The following is a 20309-nucleotide window of genomic DNA, read 5'->3' as shown; positions in this document are numbered from 1 at the left end:
CCTCTCCCCTGCTATGTGCCAGGCCTGTGACTGGATGTTTGGGGCTCCCAGGTGGGCAAGACCCAAGGCTTGTGTTCAGGTGCTTTCTGGTCTGGGGGCCAGGAAAGGCAATTAATAAAAGGACAGTTACTGTGACTATGAATAGCAGGGACCAGGATGGGGCCTGTGGAGCACCTGGAGCTCCAGGGCTGCCTGGCCACTCCTGTGCTTGGAAGAGCATCCCTACAGCGCATGTGTGTGCACTGGCAGGGATGCAGGAGAGGAGGGCGGAGCTCAGCACCGCAGCCAGACTGGGGCCAGGGGAGAGGACACCGCCCAGGCTGGCGTGGGGCAGATGGAAGTGTGTGCGTGAGCTGTCATGTGCAAGGGCAGCTAAGGGCCTGACTGGTGTTTTGAGACTCCCTGTGGCATCTCTTTTCTTGCAAAGTAATCTATACCTGCATAGTCAAAACATTACAACATTATGGAGCCACATAGCCAGGATTCTGCCCCACCCCGGCCTGGTAGAGCCAGAACCTCGGCACGGCCTCCCTTCCAAATCCAAGAGGAGCTGAACGGTTCCCAGGTGCTGACAGCTCAGCCTTTTCCAGCAAAACAGTGAACACACCCGACATCAGTGAGCTCTGCGGGTCTTCCCTTTGGCTTTTGTACTTGATCAGTCATTGGGTTTCATGGCCCGGTGTTCTCTGCATTCAGGGTGCCCCTAGGCAAGTCAGCTGCTACTGGCCTCTGTGCCTCTGAGGCCCTGGTTGTGGCTGATGCCTGACCTCCTGAGCCTCCCAGCCCTTCTTGTGAACTTGCCAGATCACCCTCTGCCTTCTTTGCAGAGCATCAGTGATCATCCCTCCCTCCCGTTGCTGCCCTGAAGTATTCGCATCTTGGTGTGCCCCCCTTACCAGACTGAACTCTGTGAGTGCCTGAACCTGGCCTCGCCCTTTGTTCATGGAGCTCATTCTGCTAGGCTGAGACTGGGTTTCTTGGTCCCCTTTCAGGCTCCTGGACGTGCTGTGGACCCCAGGAATATGATTTCAGCCCAGGAGCATAAAGTAGTTGAATGCATGTCCCGGAGGAGTGCCGCCTGCTTTGTGTTTGGGCAAGTGTGTTGAGTTCTCTGTGCTTCTATTTCTATGTCTGTCAAAGGGGGTAGGTCTTGAACCTGCTTCCTGTGCTTCTGGGAGAGCAGTGAGCAGAGAAGGAAGAGAGTGCTTGCATGTTGAGGTTGGAGCTGCCTGGCCTCAGCAGGGAATGGTGCTTTTCTTGTTGTGGTTGACCCTTGGCCTCTTCTCACACAGGACTGCTGAGGTCCTTGGGGTCTCGGGGGCCAGACTTGTCCCCCAGCTCTGCCTCCTTCACAGCACTTCCTCTGACCCCTTGGGTGTGGATTTCATTCTGTCCATGGAGGACATGGGGTGAACCACACCCATACAACTAGACAGCCCCGCTGTGGTCCTCAGTTTGGTGCAAAGGCTGCTGTCCTAGGCCTCTGTCTTGTTAAAGCTTAGTGAGTCTTTTTTCAAAAGTGGGTATCTGGGCATTTTCTATAAGCCCACATTGCACAGAGTGTGTCCTCCGCGCTGGTATGTGGGTGATTGGACCAGGAGTCTGGCCAGAGAGTAACGTGGGTGCTTGGCATCAGCTGACTGGGGTTGCAAGTCTCAGGCCTTCTGCCTAACAGGCTGGGCTCCTGGCCGCATCTGGAGGGCTCCAAGGGGGAAGAGGTCGACAAACGATTTCTGCTGGGCATGGTGCAGGACTCAGAGCAGGTGGTGAGTGAGGTCGGCGCTTGCTGTTAGTTTGAAGGAATTGACCCATGTTTTCATGGCAGACCGTGTCAGCCAAGACTGCTGCTGGGACCGTGGCCAGCTGTGCCCGCATTCCAGTCACCAGACCCTCTTCTGTCTGTCTCCACAGGGCCCGCGTTGACTGGCCTCCTCATGTCTATAGGGGCGTTCCATCTTCTGGTTTCGAAAACGGTTCCACATGGAGTAGGGAGATCTTGACCAGGGGACCCTCTGCTTTCTAGGAAGCAGGTCATGGGGTCATAGCTTCAGTTTCTAGATAATAGTTTTGTGTGACTGTGCGGTCCCCACACCATCCCCCTGCCCCCACTGAGTGCTCTGAGAACCACATCACACCTGGAGCTCTGTGCATTGCCAAGCTCAGGGCCTCCTAAACCCCTCCAGGGATTATTGCTCCTCTGAATCTTTAAAAGCTGTTGATCTTGGCCGAGGTACAGTTCATATTTTCCTGGAAGGTTTGCAGAGCCAAGGGCATAAGTACCTGAGCAGATTCCACAGACCAGGTGAGTGGCCCCATTTTCACCTGGCCATAAAAAGAACCAACGGTCCCCTACGCTATTTTGCTTTAACTCTACTTTCAAATGTGGTCTTTGCTCTTGAGTGTCTGGTGTCCATCCTGGGGCTCCACAAGTCACATTTCAGCTCTGTCAACCTCAGTGCTTGAGTTGAGGGTCAGAATTCCTGGGTCATGGGGCCCAGGCTTTTTGGTGTCAGGCACACAGTTTGGAAATATTTCTCCCCCGTTCTGTGGTTGTTTTTTTCAGTTTCTTGATAGAGTCCTTGAAGCATGAAAATTTTAATTTGGAGTCTTATGTATTTACTTTGCTTATGCCATTGGTGTCACATCTAAGAAACCATTGCTTAATCGAGGGTCATGAAGATACAGTCTTATGTTTTCCTCCAGGAATGTTACAGTTTCAGCTCTGACATTGAGGTCTTGATCTACTTTGAGTAAAGTTCTGCATATGGTGTGAGGTAGGGGTCCCATTCAGCCGGTTGTCCCAGTGTTTGCTTTGTGCTTTGCAGAAGCTGAGCTGTGGAGAGCTGGGCTGGGTAGAGCAAAAGTAGAGCTTCACGCCAGACTTCTTACATTTGGAAACTAACATTCTAAGGAAGAGAGACGTATTTTTTTTTTAAGTGAGAAAGTCAACATATATTAACAGGAAAGCTTTTCAGGTGTTTGGCACAAATGTATTTACCCCTAAGAGCATATGAAGCAAGAATTCTAAAGCTTTTTCACAGATTCCTTGCTCATACGTGGGAGAGGGTTTTTTTTGTTTTGTTTTGTTTTTTTAATCCATAACTAATTAGCCCATGTTAGCGATGTAGAAACGAGTGTAATTAAACGTGCTGTTGTCAGGTGTGTGTTCCCCACTCTGAGGCTGGCTTCAACAAAGGGCTTTCTAGTTGTTTTTTACATAAAGGATAAAAAAAACTAGCCTCCGTTCACTTTTCTTGCCCCCTCCAGTGGGAGGGAGGAACTGCTGAAGGAACAGGAAGGTACACTGTAGTTAAATTTAGCCCAACAGCAGCTTTCAGCATGTGAATAAAACAACTTTTGCCAAATTGTTAGGAGAGCAAAAAATCCAACCTAGAAACACCTGTCCCCATCGAGAGGGTGAGCAGCCCCTTGGAGAACTCATCCCAGGAGGGTTTGCAAATGTCATTGGTACATGGGGCAGCTGTGTGACCATTTGAGGGAGAAGACTGTGGCTGAGTTAGTACCCTGGGTGTGTTCCACCAGAAGGGGCAACAGTAGGAACCCTGACGCCTGGTCTCCAAATGCAGTTGTGTGGGGTACCAGTGGGGTTGGCGGGGAGCGCGTCCGCAATACCAGCTAGATATGAACATGGTGCCTCCTCAGGACTGGTGGGGTGCACCTACCCAGGTGGCCCATGGAATGTGCCTCTTGCCCCTTTGCCAGGGCCAAGGTAGGGGAAACCAGCCTTGAGAGAATCTAGGGCCCTGACTGAGTTCAGTAAATATTAAGATTTGTCACTATTGTAGAGCTTTTTTTTTTTGTTTTTTTTTTTGCTTGTTTGTTTGTTTGTTTTTTATTAGACAGTCTTGCTCTGTCACCCAGGCTAGAGTGCAGTGGAGCAATCTCCGCTCACTGCAACCTCAGCCTCCCGAGTAGCTGAGACCACAGATGCTCACTACCACACCTGGTTGATTTTTATATTAGTAGAGATGGGATTTCTCCATGTTGGCCAGGCTAGTCTCAAACTCCTAACCTCAGGTGATTCCCCTGTCTCAGCCTCCCAAAGTGTTGGGATTACAGGCGTGAGCCACTGCACCTGGCCTATTGTGGAGCATTTGACAAGGATGATCCCCCATCTGAAATCCCAGGAAAACTCTGGACATTCTTCCTCTGACAGGCACAGAGAGGTTCACCCCCTACCCTGAGTCCTACAGCAGGATGTGGCCCATGCCATGATGATCCCCAGGCACAGTGCCTTACCACAGCAAGGGGAAGTCAACAATGGTATACACTTGGGGAGGAGTCACCAGTCCGAGCTGGAAGCCAAGGTCTGTGTCAGCAAGAGGAAACAGGACAAAGTGGCTGGGCTCTGGAGCAAGAGTCATGACAGGCTCTGGAGCAGGAGTCATGACAGGCTCTGGAGCAGGAGTCATGATGGGCTCTGAGGCTCGCTTCCCATGGGTAACATTGGGGTGATGGTGCCCACCCCACCTGCCCCCAGGGCTCTGAGAACTGCTTCACACCAGAGCTGTGTGCACGGCAAGCTCAGGGCCCCCAGCTGGCTCCACACGCACCTGCTGGTGCTTGCCTGGCTCCAGCTGCTGCCCTCAAGACCACACCTGCATCCGAGCTGCTCTGACTGCAGGGCCAAATTCCTTCTCCTGGATCATGCTGCTGCCTGGGAGAGTTCAGGGAATTAATTCTCCCAGTGAAGAGCGAACGCCATTCTTCTGTGTGATTAAATGGAATGTAAAATGTTCTTTGGACCTAAGAGGATTTAAGCTAGCTCTTGGGAACGGCTGTAACACACACAACGGTAAAGTTTTAATAAATGGAAAAGTAAATGTAGGAAAAGGTGAGGGAGGGTGGTGGGGCCAGAACACAGCGTCCCCTGCAGTCCTGTACACAAGGATAGATGGGAATTCTGCTCTGAGCTTCCTAGCAACCAAAGAAAGAGGGAAACCCATCACGTAGAAGAATCACACTGTGTAAGATGGGACCGATGAACCCGTTGCTCAGAAGCAGAGGTGAGTTTCTCCTGCCTTTATTGCCTCTCCAAAGAAGCGGCATCAGCGCTAGTTTGCAGTTTCTTTCTGGCATTACCTCCCTGCTCCTCAGCACCTTCCTCCGCTGCCCTTCGACAGCCTCCTGCGTGTCACCTTCGAATTTCACCAGGGCCTCATCCTAGTTGAAGCTGTTAAGCTCTTCTTGCACTTGGCTGGTGCAGTCAGCTGTTCTTTGGCACTGACTTCCCTCGGGGTTCCCACCTCCTCTTCTCCTCTTCAATCCCTCATTAAGGGATTGCATTCAGGGATTTTTCGTGGTGGAAGGAAGCTCTGCCTGCGGAGCTGAATGTTGGCACCAACTGCCCAGCGCAGGCCAGTCCATTCCCCTTCCATCCACAGTGCTTAGAGCTGACCTCTGACCTCTCAACCCAACACATTTCCCCACTGGGGATTTGCCTATTAGATGCTTTTTATATGAAGGAATAAATATGCCTTTGTGATGGGTTCTAGTGTTTTCCTGTAAACTGGGCTCTGAGCCTAGGATGCTGTAGAAGTTATTAGATTTTAAGAAAAAGAGAAGAAAGAAGAATGGAGGCGGCGTCCAGCCAGCTGTTGTGCTGAGAATGTTCACTTCCTGGCTGTGAGCTGGGCCTGGGCACAGCGCTCTTGGCCCCTGGCCTGCCGGACAGCAGTCCTTGCTGATCTCTTTCCTCTTGGGTTTTAGGACCACTCGCAAAACAAGAGTGTGCTGCGAGCGTGAGGCTTCTCCCTCTCCCGTCTCAGCCTTGGCTGCCATAGCTAAGGAGGAGGGTGTTATTTTGCTTTTGTGGACATTCAGCCTGAGAAATATGGTGAGAAAATTAAGACTGGCACTGCCAGGCTACGGGCTACTCAGGGTCCTTTTGCCAGAGGACGTGTTGTTCATTTCTCTGGGGCACTGGTGGAATTGGTCCATCTGATTCCAAGGGAGAAGCCAGCAGCCGGGGCAGCCATCCAGAGGGCTCCTGGTCCCGGCACTCACGGGCAGCCGTCCCCTCGGGCAGGACTTGATGGTGACCCCTGGAACTTGGCGGTGGCGCTCGGCTTGCTGTGGGTTTATGGAACATCCAAGGCATTTGCCCTCCTGGTTGCTGCTACTTCCTGTACCTTGGAGGGAAAGTCCCTTGGGGCACTGGGAAGGGTGGGCGCGGCCTCATGGCCTTCCTCAGCCTGATCGGGACCCGACCTCGCTGCACTCTGACCGTCCACTTCCCCCTGTCACCCCGGGTGGTGCTTAGAGCCCTTTTGTGAGGTGCAGGGACCCTGGTACCCAGCGCATAGTAGGCGCTGTCAAACTTCCACACAGTGAGAAGTCAGGCTGGACCGTCCCGTGCCATCTCTGGGTTGCCTGTGGCCTTTTTAGATTTCTGCAGAATCTCACCTGGCCTCGTGCGTGCCCACACTGGACACGCCACCAGCCCAGCACCCAGCCTCGAGTGTGGCCGGTGAGGGAGCGTGCAGCAGCTGGCCTCTCGGCTAGATTCCTCTGGCAACCATTCGTTCTTTTCTCATCTCTATTTTCTCTTATTTTTCTCAAACATCCCCTTCTGTTGTTGTCAGGGGCACATTTTTAGAACTTGAGAACTGTTCACCCAACACCTCCACCAGCAGTGCCCACGCAGCGGGTGGGCAAGGCGCCTTCTTGGAAGTGCTTTGGGGACCCTGGGAGCCCGGCTGTGGCCCCAGCAGGGCAGGGGAGGATGGCCGGGCCATACCAGGGACCGCACAGCAAAGGCTCCGTTTCGAGAACAGACGTCACGTTTCCTGCTTGTGGCCTGTGGGGTTGCCACTGATTTTTGCCTTGATATGAAAACCAGCAATGCTGCTTTTCCATCTGGGCCATGGCTCTTCTGGGGACAATGCAGGACTCGTAGAGAAGCTAATGGCCTTGCTTGGGCAGGGATGAGTAGTTCTTTCTTTTGTGTTGGTCACTTCCTGGCAAGCAGGGTGTCTCACCTCGCTGGCTGGTTGTCTAGCACCATGAATCCGCTGCCTGGGAAGTGAGTCTCCGAACAATCACAGCGGGATTGACCACGGAGGTTTCCCCCGCACTGCTCTATGAAGCTCCCTCGGGCTCTGGTCACTCAGACCGTCTGTCGAGGGATGTGGAGCACATTTTTTTTCTCTACCCAAGGAAATAGATATGTGGTAGCTGGTAAACACCCTCCACGCCGCAGAGTATCTTCTAGGAAAACTGCCTGGTGTGGGGAGCTTGGGTTGACGAACGCTCACTTTTCTTGGTTTTTATTCTCTTGGGGGTGAGACCTGATGTTTGGCCCTTCTCTCCAGTTACTACTGAAAAGGACAGAAGGGTGTCCCTACCCGCCAAAGCGGCTGCTGGTGGCTCAGAGAGAGAGCCTGGATTCTGAGCAGCCATGGTCACTGGTCTTAGGCACCACGACTCAGAACTGGGTGAAACTCAGCTCCCCAAGCTCATTCTTCCCGAGACTTTAGGGGAGGGGCTTCCTTCCAAGTCAGTGCTTTCTGGAGGCCTGGTGTTCCCGTCTCGGCAAGCCCTGCCTGGCCAGAGGCCCACGGGGTCAGGCATCTGAGGCACAGAGCATTTGGGCCACTTGCCAGGGAGGCCCCCGAGAGGTTGCTTCCTGTAAGGAAGGTCAACCTCGTGTGCATTGAATCTCGCATTAACCCTCTTAGAGGCCAGTGTTGAGGGCCAAGCTGACATAGATCCATTTCTTGGATCAGGTGTTTGTTTTTTCAATTAATTTTTTAGAGCCGAGTCTCACTCTGTCACCCAGGCTGGAGTGCAGTCACACACTCATAGCTCACTGCAGCCTTGAACTCCTGGGCTCAAGGGATCCTCCTGCCTCAGCCTCCCAAGTAGCTGGGACTACAGGCATGTGGCACCACACCCAGTAAATTTTGTAGAGATGGGATTTCACTGTGTTGTCCAGGTTAGGACAAGGTTTCTTATCACCAGGGCCATGAATGCCTGCTGGGGCAGTAGGACACTGTGACAAGGACCATGTGTCCCTGCATCCGGCTTGGGAAGTGGGGCCAGCACACACAAGTTGCTATCCTGTGGCGTCTTGGACTTGCTTGGATGCGTCCTTCTGTTCTCCGTGGTTCTGATGACAGTTACCACAATGATGCCTCTTTTAGGCTGCAAGATCCAGAGAGACACCCGGGGGGAAACAGCACATGCCTCGTGTGAAGAGCCGCAGGCCCTTGGTTCTTGATTTTGTGTGCCTGGTTGATAGATGGAACAATCACATTCCCGCAGTAAAAGAGAGAACTTTAAGACCTACCTCAGCCTGCCGAGGCAAGGTCACCCGTCTGTTTCCGGGGCCAGGCCTGATGATGTCTGTCTATCCGGTGTCCAGAGCTTGTTGAGTTGAACCAATCCAACAGGTGGTTTGCAGTGCGGTGGGCGCTGGGGTGGCATGCTTGGTCTCTGGTGTCAGGCCTGAGTTTGAGTCCTGACTCCATCCCTTACTCGCTGTGTGACCCTGGGCAAGTTCCACCCACCTCTCAGTCTCCATTACCTGCTGGGGAAATGGCAGCGTCTATGGCACAGGGTTGTCTGCAGGGTGCAACAGAAGTGACCGTGACCATCTTTCTAAATGGGACAGGCTCTATTCCATGGTCATGATGCCCAGCGTATGGTATAAAGAGCTGACTGTTTACCATCCCTTTATTACCTGAAACTCGACTCCTCGTGTGTTTGCCTTCTTGGGTGCATAGGTGATTTTATTGCTGCAATAAAGTATTGAAAACCAATTGAGGAAAAGAGGCTGACGGCAGTGGGCCAGGCACCAGACTCCAGACTTGTATTTTACAACTTCAGGCATTTCCAGGTATTTCCCCAGCTTCCAGGCACATCCTGGGAAAGTCTGGTGTGTGTCTAACTGCTGTGGCACAGAATGCACCTGCCCACACAGGGTATGTGAAGTGGGGGTGTCCCAGGCGGCCCTTTGGCTACAGGCAGCCGATTTTCATTACAGGTGAGACGGAGCAGACGGTGGGCATTCTCGGTGGTCTTTCCAACAGGCTCCAGACCACCTCACAACTCGGAGCTTGGGCCCTTGAATTGAGAATCTCATCGTTCAAGAGCAGTGGGCTGGAACCACATGCTGGCAGCTGCCACCCTCGGGACAGAAGGCCCATCGCTGACCTCACAGCCCTCGTCATAGTCATAGCATTCTTTGCTGCTGGCCAGCAGCTTGGAGAGGCGAGGCGGGCAGCTCCCAGGCGGGAGTGAGTTAGGTGGACCAGCCAGTCCTGGCTTTGATGAGTGAGTTCACCAGAGTGAACAGATAGTCCCAGGGGAGCCCCTTTTTGTCCTTGGAAGGTTTGCGCTTCTTAAAATTTAGTCTTTTGGCCGGGCACGGTGGCTTGTGCCTGTAATCCCAGCACTTTGGGAGGCCGAGGCATGCGGACCACCTGAGTTTAGGAGTTTGAGACCTACCTGGCCAACGTGGTGAAACCCTGTCTGGGAGGCTGAGGCAGGAGAATCACTTGAGCCCAGGAGGCGGAGGTTGCAGTGAGCCGAGATCGCGCCACTGCACTCCAGCCTGGGCAATAGAGTGAGACTCCATCTCAAAGGAAGAAAAACAATTTAGTCTTTGGCGATGCCCTGAGGCTCATCTCTTCCACAGAGGCTTGGAGGAGCAGCCACATGAGCGGAGTGTGCAGAGGCACAGGCAGGTGGGGGGTCTGACCCAAGGGCACATCTGACCTTGGCGTGCCGGCAGGAAGAGAACAAGTAGTCCTGAAAGATTCCACCGGAACTGTTTATTGGAAAGGGCACTCAGATGATGTGTGTTCCCCTCCAGAGTGGTGGCTGAGAGTGTCCCCATCCTGTGCATAAGATCCTGACTGCCCGTCCCTGCAGGGACCGTCCCCGTGTTGGGAAGCAGGAGGGTATGTTGCAGAGCCTCACCCAGTGGGAAGCCAGAATCCTCACTCCTTGCTCCTCCAGCTTGACTGTTGCTCCGACTTCTATCCCCACATCCTGTCCTCCCTCCTAGAGCCCAGGGACCACCCATGTGAGGCTGGGACACTGGGGAAATCTCGCACACGTAGCGCGTCTCACCAAAAATAGAAGCAGAGCCTCACGTCCTTGGCTGCTTCGCTGTGGGAATGCCTTCTAAGGCACCGTTTTTGGTGATGTCCCTTTACGGATCTTTCAGGCCCAGTGAGTCAGCAGTGTCTGCATTCACACGGGCTGGGTGGGGTGGTTGGATCTGCCCCGGGTGGATGGCACCTGCTTCCTCAGGGCAAAAATTCACCCCAGAACGTGAGCTGCTCCCAGGGATAAGTGAAGGTGACGGAGCCCGAACACTCAACACCAGAGTCAGCCAACAGGACAGTGTTGGGCTTCCAAAAAGCTACCAGTGCCTAATAACACTTTCAAGCACCTAACGTCACTCTTGGTTTTTTTATTTTAAGCTGTGTTACAAAACGAGAAAATACCTGTCACTTTCCTGTGTTCAGGGCCCCGTGCTCCTCTGTTCAGCATGGCGCGGACACTGCAGGGTGCGGGCTGCAGCTTCCCCGGGGGCGCCGAGAACCTGTCGAAGTGGCTGCACGTGCTTGTCTTTCTAGGGTTGTAGACGAGCTTTGTTTTCAGGGGGTTTGTATTTTGTGTTTTTTTCTGAACTTGATAGTGTGGTTCTAGACATCTCTTTCCAACCGTGGAAGATGCCACACATACTCCTGGTTATTAACATGATCACCCAGAAAGCTTTTGGGGGCCAGAGAACATGGCCCAGGCTCTGGGGAGCAGCAGACTGCACCTGACTGGCTGGATAAAGACAGGGGTACCTGGAGCCTCCTGCCTCGCCAGCTCTGTGTCCAGCTGTCACCTGAGCTACAAGGGAGATTACCTGGGAGCCTCTCACATGTCACATTGTGACTCATTCAGATACATGTTTTATTTAAGAAGCAAATCTATTTATGAAGGTGTTCCTGTGGCCATTTCTTCACCAAACCTCCAGCTGACTTTGCAGAGAATGCCAAACTCAGAAGCCGAGGAGGAGTTTAAAGCTAGGTTCCCCACGGGGCATCTCCAGCCTTCTGGGGAGCCCACTTGCTGTGGGGCACCCTAAACAGCACAGCCCCTGGGTGCTCAGAGGCCCTGGTGAAGCTGGATTTCCCAACACTCAGTCTTTTCCTCCTTACAGAAAGGCAGGGGGAACTTGAGGGATAATTCACATGAACCCTTTGCCATAAACCCTTTTAAATTGTTCGCAAGTAAGAGCCCAACTTTGGAAGACTAAGCTCCTGGTGTTCTCAGTGTGAGGAGTGCGCTGGCTGAATATGCAGCAGATTGCGAGCTTTTTCCTACCCGATTGTACCTCACTGGAGAAAATATGGATAATCCCTATAGCTGCTAAGGATGTACACAGTGACGGCACAGCCATCACCAGTTTCTAACTTTAGAAGGTGTACTTCATTCTTTAAATTCCCCGGCACTCACTTTATACCACGCTGCTCTCTCATTCTCTCCTCACTCTGTCTTCCAGTGCCTGGTTCAGGCTAGTCCTTGTCCAAGGTTGAGTTAAATCATTTTCAGCTGGGCCAGGTCTTCAGCAGCTTGGTGTGTGTGATGCCACTACAGGGCTGAGGTCCTGGCTTCAGGAAGAATGTGGGGATCGATTAGTGATGTCTGCCATGAATGCAGAAAGAGAGATAAGTGTTGTGCATTTGCATTGCATGGTGGGAGGAGGTGTGTGCACATGAGCCGGGCAATCTGTTGGGGGTGTCAGGTGACACTTAAAACTTGAGGACTGGGTTCTCCTTTCTAGGGGAGCACATACTACCTATACATGACTGAGACTGTAAAATGAAATCGCAGCCTCTGGGAAGCTGGGCAAGGAAGTGGACGCAGCATTGGGACAGCTTCCCAGAAACAACTCAGAGAGAAAGCCCATTTGCCAAATGAAAAAGCAGATAACAACGTAGAAACAAAGCTGAGATTTCCAATAGCAGTTGCTTTCTTTTTTTTTCTTTTTTTTTAACCTTAAAATAGTGCCACTCTTAGCAACACAGATTTTCTTCCAAATCATGCCTTGAAGCTGCTCCTGGAGCCACCGGCTCATCAGCAACCTGCTCCTGTGGTCCTTCTTGTGAAAGGCAGAAGGGAGATGCCTGTTTCCCACAGTCTTCTCTGCAGCTGCCGTGGGGGCGGGCACCTTCCCGGCTGCTGGGGGCACAAGGAGGGGGAGTCACCGTGGCTTGCTCACATTCCAGATCAGCCAACTGCAGAACATTTGTTGTTGTTTAGATCCCACGTCTGACGGTTTAGAACAGCTTTTATAACGTGGTTAAACATGTTTACAAAGCAAGGGAGGCATCTCTTACCTTGACAACACGAGGCTCCCACAGACCGCCTTCCCCTACTCAGAGCTCCACAGCCCTGTGTGCTGGGCTGGCCTGTAGACCCATTGAGGCAGCTGTGTTTACAAGTTTAATGCCAAGTGTCTGAGAGGCACTTGCGTATGTCCCAGCATCAGTATCTGGCCCCCAGCTTGGCCCTGTCACAATTTTCAGTTTAATATTGTAGAAACCCAAGCCTCTGAAATAATACTCTTAGCAGACCTTAGTTCTGATTCTGTGTCTGGCTTTCTAGAAATCAGGTCTGCTGAGCTTAGCCAGTGAGGATCAGGTCATGCTGCATTGCAGAAAGCGGCCATTTAGTTGGGGAACAGGCTGCATTTAAGAGGAAGCTTTTCTGAGGGTGGTGGGATTGGTGGGATATTAAGTGGGGCTTCCTTGGAGGCAGGCGGGGCCTCATGTACAGCTCTGTTGGGTCCCTCCCTGTCCCACCCCGGCCTCTGGAGTTTGTGTGGTTTTGTCTCCTCTTTCTACCTGGATCATTGTGCATGAGGCTGGGAGCCACACCGGCTACTAGGCTCTCCTGCCTCCCAGGCCACCTGTAGGTCATAGGGGCTGATGAAGCCTTGAATGGCTTGGCTGTGTTTGAAATGTTTGTTCCTCGGTGCCGTAAAGAAATAGCACTTGAACATAAATGTAATTGATTTAGTAAGGCCATTTTCATTTCCTGCAGAAAGGGTACAATTGCCAGCAGTTTTGCCACGCGAGTACACCGAACAAAGGAGACAGGGCCATTTATGACCTGACGCGTCCACCCTGTGGCTGTGTCCGGTTTCCATTGGCTGGAACGGGACCTCACATGCTGTATTTGTCCTGATTGGTTAGCAACTTAGAACTTTTTAAAAGAGGCAAAGGTAGAGGGAACAAAGGAAGGAGGAAGTAACTTGTGGAATGTTGAGAAAGGTAAAAAAAAAAATTTTAAATAAGGAAGAGAAACAGGCTATGACCTCATGCTTGCTTGGACCGGTATAAGCATGCCAGGGCAAATATTTAGGCTAAATTGTGGGAGCTAAGAACACAAAGTACGTTGATTTCCTTACCACGGCTAGCAGATATTTGAGAATGTTAGCACAGGTCTTTGAATACATTTTGCCTCTAAGAGAAGTTACTATTTATTCCTCCTAATTAGACGGGGAGGAAAGTCTTTGAAGAGGAACCTTCTTTACTTTTTACAGCTGGGAGCTGCTTGCAGCACTCTGAATGACGCCTTCTGTCGCGATCTTTGGAAGCCCTGCCTGGATCTCCCGTCTGTGGAAGGATCCAGGTACTTCTTACAGTATCTGTGTTAGGGCAGCTGGTGACGGCACCTGGCAGATTCCAGCAACTCCCTTCATTCCACAGAGGCTCCCTCCTGCAAGGCCACTGCTGTGACTCTGAGCAGTGGTTCTTCTCGTGAATGTGACGGCTTCTGTCAGCCCTAAGATTGCAACCTGCAGGGGTTTCATGGGGGCAACCCTGGGGTATGTGGCCAACGTCTGTCCTTGGGCAGCCGCAGCCCCTGTCAGGAATGGGAACTGCCACCCTGAGCTCCCACCAGTGTGGCACCGGTGTCTTGAGACTGCTGCGGTGTCAGGAAACTTCTATAAAATCTAGTGAGTTGTAAAAAAGAGGCCAGAGCCGGCCAGGCACGGTGGCTCATTGTCTGTAATCCCAGCATTTTGGGAGACCGAGGCGGATGGATCACCTGAGGTCAGGGCTTTGAAGCCAGCGTGGCCAACATGGTGAAACCCTGTCTCTACTAAAAATACAAAATTACCCAGGCACGGTGGCACGTGCCTGTAGTCTCAGCTACTTGGGAGGCTAAGGTAGGAGAATCACTTGAACCTGGGAGGCAGAGGTTGCAGTGAGCGGAGATCGTGCCACTGCGCTCCAGCCTGGGCAACAAGAGTGAAACTCTGTCTCAAAAAAAAGAAAAGAAAAAACAAAAAGGCCAGAGCCATCCTTTGCCTCGTATGTCAGAAATGGTCATTGCAGCTGCTTTGCTTTGGGTGGAAGCCTAAAATCCTGAAAGCAACAAAACCTTTCCCTTGGGGTAGTTTGTCTTGAGCTTCAAGCAACAGAAACCCATTTAGATCATTTTTAAATAATGAGAATTTCTGTTGAAAGGATGTCGGCTTAGCTCACACAATGTCTAGAAAGACTGGAAAATGGGTCTCAGAAACACTGCAGGCAGCTTTCTGTGGCAGGATCAGTCCTCCTCCTTGGTGACTGCTCAGGAGAACATCCCATTTGCCTTGCATGGTACTGAGCCAGGAGATCAGCTCCAGGCCTGTCCGCCTGTATCCGAGAAAGCAGCAGCTCCCCACAATGAAATGCAGTGTTTTCCAGCGCCAAATCCTCCCGGCATCCTCCCTGAGATCTCCCTGACTTAGGATCTGTGAGATCTGCGGACTTGGCTTTTCCCAGGTGTCTGGTTACTGTTCACAAAACTCCAGCAACTTGGCCTGGTGTTGCCTTTGTTTTTGACTGAGCATCTCTCATTTCACAATTATTTATTGCAGCTGCACCTCTAAGCAATCCCAGGCCCAGGGATGGGCGTCGATACTGGCCACGAGCTGGTGCACAGCGCATCCCGGATGGAGGGGCGGGGCCGCACGGGTGCACACGCAAGCCTGAAACCAGATAGTAATTGATACCAGGGGAGCCGGTAGGGCTTTGTGCTCTACACAGTTAATGTGGGCAGGCTGTCAACAGGAAGGCACTGATGTCGTTTCCCTGATGTGTCCAGTTGTAGCTGGAACTGTCCTGAAATGGACAAGGCAGGTTTACTGGTCGGAGATGGTAGGAAGGAAGAATAGCACATAGAGGGCACCAGGGCCCTGTGAGCCTTGTCCCCAAGTGTTTCCTCATACCTCGTGCTTGCGCACCATGGTACGGGGCCACCCTGAGCTCTGATTCCTGGGCTGTGAAGTGGGAGGAACAGCAGCGCTGTAGGACTCCTGTCAGCCTTGTCGTCTGTCTGCATGGAAAAGGCCTTCAGCTGGGCGTAGCAACTGGAAGCCTTGGCTTTTTATCATAAAGCCCAGTTCTCAGGAAGCCCTCGTTACCTAGTGTGCCTTGGGCTTTCTCCTCGCACCCCAATCCTCCCACCCCACTGGGCCTGGGGACCCCACATCCCTGAAAGGGTCATGTTCCATCTTAATGTATATGAATCTTACTCTATGTGTCAGTTACATCCTAATGTGTTAAAAACTTACTCAAATTGTCAGAAGCCTGAAACAGGTGTCAGGAATCCTGTGTGAGGTAAGATGGGGGATCTGTTTGCACCTTCATCTCTCCATATGAGATCTTCCATACGAGATATTCCAGGAACCTCTGCCCCAGGCTCCGGCAAGGCAAGCCTGTAGGGGCAGCGACTGCCATGCAGGGGCTTGAATTTAAGTCCAAATTCTCTGGTGTGTAGGTGGACAGTTTCCTTCTGGGACTGAGGGAGCACATGGGAGATGGTGCTTTCCTTTCTAGAGCAAACCTTGGCACTGTCCCAGCTAAGCGCTTGCGCTCAGGGCTGGGAGTCTCCCGTGGCCTCCATATCCCTGCACCTCATGCAGGACACCTCACCCACTCCCAACCCCCCACCTCCGGCCGTCGTGCCCGGCATCTTTTCCCAGCATGGGAACCCATTTGCTTTTCTCTTTTCCCACCTTGCCATGAAGGACCTGCTGCCAGGATTCGAGCCTCAGACCTCGGACAGGTCTCTTGGGCCATCCTCAGGCATGCTCTGCGTGCTGGCCATCAGGGAGGGTAAAGGGTGGGTTTCACCAACGAGAAAGGCAGCGCGTGTCGGGGAGGAAGCCGATCGCTAGGCAACCTGGAGTTTGTTACCCTGGTAACGGATCCATGCACTGATGATGCTGTGGATGGACATCTTGTGACAATGGCCTCTCAGGCTCCCCAGATGCATCGGCGGCTCTGGATTCCCACCTTGCGCCCAGCGTGGTTTTCCTGTGTGGCTCCTGTTTAGTGGACAGCTTGGATTTCTTATAATCAGGAACTGTCTCCAGTAACCATCTTGCCAGCACCCCTGAAAGTGAAGTTGGGGTGTTCCTCACCCTGCAGGAGCGATAGCCTGGGGGATGAGGCCAGGACTGCCAGGCCCCACAGGATTGTGCCCTCAGACCTCAAGTAGGGGGCCGGAAGAGTCTACTGAAAGAGAAAGAATCTTTTGGAATTTGGCAGTTGCACCATTTTCTTAGCAGCAGAGAGGCGCCCAGGTGGGAGCCATGTGTGTCGGGTTCCTTGTCGGGTGACGGTGCTGTTGTGGACCCCGCGGATGAGCTAAGGGGGCGTCCAGCTTTCTGCTGCATACTTCCTGTCCACCCATACGGGTCGTGGGCTGGCGAGGACGTGGGGGCGTTGACCCTCGTCCCTGCCTTATTTTCCCCCCACCCTGTCCTGTTTTCCTGGTGCAGATTCATGCGGACACCCCGCTTTGGGGACCTGGGCATTGGGGCAGCAGCAGGAGTGACTGGGTGCACGTGTGCCCTTGGTGTCTGAGCGTCGGGTGCGGCTGCCTCTCAGGGCTGAGAGGGACTACGATTTCTCCCAGCCAGGGGTGGCAGGAGAACTGCACATAGCTTGGGGACCATGCAGGGCTGGCTGTGGCCCTGGCTCCCCCAGCCCATTCTTCTGAGGCTGGGACAAAAGCCTTTTTTGTACTTTGTGTTCAAAGAGACGATTGTCCCAAGGCCCAGTTGCGGGTGCCCTGGGCCGTCCCTCCCCAGCACCGTGTCTAGTCTTAACAAGACGTAGGCTCCAGTGGAGGGGGATTTTCTTCCTCGGCTCCTTACTAGAGTGTGTGGCTAACTGAATATGAGCCCTGGTGGTCCAGCAGGAGCCCCCCCATGGCTGGGGTCCCGATCACCGTCCCCACCAAGTGGCCAGCTTGGGAACTACCAAGAGCCCTTGAGGAGGTTAGGGCTGGAAGGTGGCAGCCACACAGATGAAGCTGGCCTTTGCAGAAGACTCGTGCTTTTGTTTGTGGGAGCCTGAGCCTGCTGCCTTGTGGTCAAAGGCCAGCGATTCCAGGAATGTCGCACCTTCCTGGTTGGGTTACCCATGGTGGGTCACCAGGCTGGGCCCAGCCTGGAGCAGCGGCCTGAACCGGCCCGCCTCGGAGGGAGGGAGGGAGGGAGGGAGGGAGGGGACAGGGATGTAAGGCCGCCATCAGGGCTGATCTGGACATCTGAAAGCTTGATGAGCCCCAGAGCTTTCATCTGAGGTTGAAGAGTTCTAATTTGACAGGAAAAGAGACATTGCCCCTTTCTGGCATCTCGGCGGATTGCACCTCTGGAACTCAGATGCCATTCTCTTGTATCCAGGGTGTGGGTCGTGAAGATCTGAGGTTTGGGCAGATGGTCAGGAGGACCTACAACATCCAAGGGTGGATTTGAAGGGGGCAGTTTCTCTTGGAGAAAATGCTGCTTCTCTGTCTCTGAGGTCTTCAGAGCCGGCTGGGTTTGCTGCACAGAATAGTGAGAGAAAAGAGGCCCTGGGGCTCTCGCTGCGTCCTGGGAGGGCCCTGCAGGGTGTCTGCCCTGTGTGTGCACGGGGCGCAAGGAAGTGCATCTGTGGTGTGGCAGGTGAAGGCCTTCCACCACTCTGCTGAACATCTAGATGCAGCCTTGCTGGTCCAGATGAAGTTGCTAGAGAACTTGGACTTGGACTTGTGGGAAGGACCACTGGGGCCCTTCCTGGGGTCACCTCTGCCCCTCTGCCCTCACAGCTGTCCCTTCACCTTGTTGGCAGCACCAGGAAGTCTGTCAGGATTAATATGATGGCTCTGACCTGTCTAGAGAGCTGCTTGCTGTGTGGTCCTTTGAGAAGTTTGCTCTCCTGAGCCCCCAGAAGCCTCCTGCCCTCAGGCATACCTTCCCTGCCCCAGACTCACCATTTCTTCCCACCTAGCGCAGGTGAGAAGGGCTGGAGGAGCCTGCCCAGGGCACTTGTTTATGCAGGGCCTCTCCAGGAAAGCCTTACCCCCTGTCACATTGTGCGAGGGCAGCTGGTGCCGGTGCAGGTGGGGAGGCACGTGGCGTGGGGGCCCATCTTGTGCTGGACTATCCTGTGCTGGCCTCGGGGCCCCATGGTCCTGAGGCTCTTGGGACTGTGGTCTGCTGGCAGGGAAGCAGCCATGTGCATCTCCAACCAGAGCCGCAAGTGGATCGGAAGTGGGGATGGGGGCCCCTGTTCGTGACAGTGGCTTGCCGGGAGGTGATGCGGGTGGAGGTGGGGCCCTCGCTGCTCCGCCGCCCTCACTTGCCCAAGCCCTGCCCACAGTGATGAGTGGGGAGCTGCCCCTCCAGCCACCCACCCACTGTGCTCACCCCTTCCCTCCTTGCAGGTATCCGCCCCCAGATCATGAACGGCCCCCTGCACCCCCGCCCCCTGGTGGCGCTGCTGGACGGCCGCGACTGCACTGTGGAGATGCCCATCCTGAAGGACCTGGCCACTGTGGCCTTCTGTGACGCGCAGTCCACACAGGAAATCCACGAGAAGGTGGGCCCACCCTGCCCGGCCAGGGGCTGCCCTGACCTTGGGCAGTTTCCTCCCCGGCCCTCCCCAGCATCCCCCCATTTAGGTCGCCCCGAGTCACCAGCAGGCCCCAAAACCTCTGTTCCCTGCTTTCCTACTGAACTCCTCTGCCTCGGGTTCAAGGGCAATAGGGCCAGGAGACCAGGCCCAGTGGTGCCGGTGGGCTGCCCGGGGTGGGACTCCGACCCTGTGCTCTGTTTCCACGCAGGTTCTAAACGAAGCCGTGGGTGCCATGATGTACCACACCATCACCCTCACCAGGGAGGACCTGGAGAAGTTTAAGGCCCTGAGAGTGATCGTGCGGATAGGCAGTGGCTACGACAACGTGGACATCAAGGCTGCCGGCGAGCTCGGTGAGTGCGAGGCAGCGCTGGCTGCCTGGAGTTGTGCGAGCTCCGTGGGCCCTGCTTGGGTGGGCTCGGAGAAGCAGCTGGAACTGGGACCACGGAGCAGCCGCTTCTGGCTGTAGCAAGGTGGCTGCCTGCAGGCCGGGCTGTGGAGCACCTTGCCGGCCCTGTCTTCACATGGCGCAGGTAGGATTGTCCCTGGTGGCTCCTGTGTGGGGTCTGCTGGGCTGTGATGATGCATCTCTGCCCTCGGGGCAGCACCGAGCTGCTGCTGGCTCCATCTGGAAACACCCAGTGCCACCTCCAGAGGGGAGAATGCGACTGGCCACATGTCCCCTAAACCACGCTTGCTGGGTGCATCCCCTAAACTACCCCAGCTGGGTACACAGCTCCAGACCCCTGTCCCACAGGAACGGGGCCTCCCGCTCTGGGAGGGCAGCCCTAGCAGCATCGGACCCAGGTCGGCACCAAAGCAAGGTAGACCCCCTGCCCAACACAGCAGATGACAGAGGCTTCCAAAGAAAAGCAGAGGCACAGGCGCGATCCCGGAGTTGGGGGCGTCAAAGCTGCTCATTGCACCCCCAGCCACAGGCGCTGGGGCCGTGTTGAGGGGCCTCTGCCTGGCACCCAGTGTGAGCCCATGAGGGCTGAGTGCAGAGGCACGAGGAGCAGACTGCTGTCATCGAGCGTCCTCGGGAGAGGGCCAGGTGGCCGCTGTGCTTGCTCTGTGTTTGGAACATGCTACCCCTGCACTTTGGAGTGGGAGCTGTACTCTGCCTTATGAGTGCTCAGGTGCCCCAAATTCATGAGGCTGCTAAGGGATACTTCAGAACCACTCGGAACCCAGGCGCAGTGGTCCAGACAGCAGCCTGGCCTCGGAACAGCCCTTCCTGTGCTCCAGGAATAGCCTGAGCGCCATTTCCCCACCTCTGTCCCATCGGCTGAGGCCCCAGCGGGCCCCGGTGCGTCCGGGACGGGCTGGGTGTCAGATAGTCTCTGAGCAGAGCACAACATACGTCTGAATCCTGTC

At 54.1% G+C, this 20309-nt stretch overlaps 1 protein-coding gene across 3 annotated transcripts in view; it reads left to right on the top strand.

Moving 5' to 3' along the window:
* The window catches only part of CTBP2 (C-terminal binding protein 2), a 179181-nt gene that overhangs the window by 145612 nt on the left and 13260 nt on the right, over window positions 1-20309 (top strand). For all 3 annotated transcript variants that reach the window (XM_011986426.1, XM_011986425.1, XM_011986424.1), the window contains 2 exons: window positions 18742-18896; window positions 19141-19285. In XM_011986426.1, coding sequence (XP_011841816.1) covers window positions 18742-18896; window positions 19141-19285 — 300 coding nt within the window. The remainder of the gene's footprint in view (window positions 1-18741; window positions 18897-19140; window positions 19286-20309) is intronic.

This window comes from Mandrillus leucophaeus, unplaced genomic scaffold (genome assembly GCF_000951045.1).
Source record: "Mandrillus leucophaeus isolate KB7577 unplaced genomic scaffold, Mleu.le_1.0 Scaffold299, whole genome shotgun sequence".
Taxonomy (NCBI): Eukaryota; Metazoa; Chordata; class Mammalia; order Primates; family Cercopithecidae; genus Mandrillus; species Mandrillus leucophaeus.
This window is presented reverse-complemented; position numbering and strand designations above follow the sequence as displayed.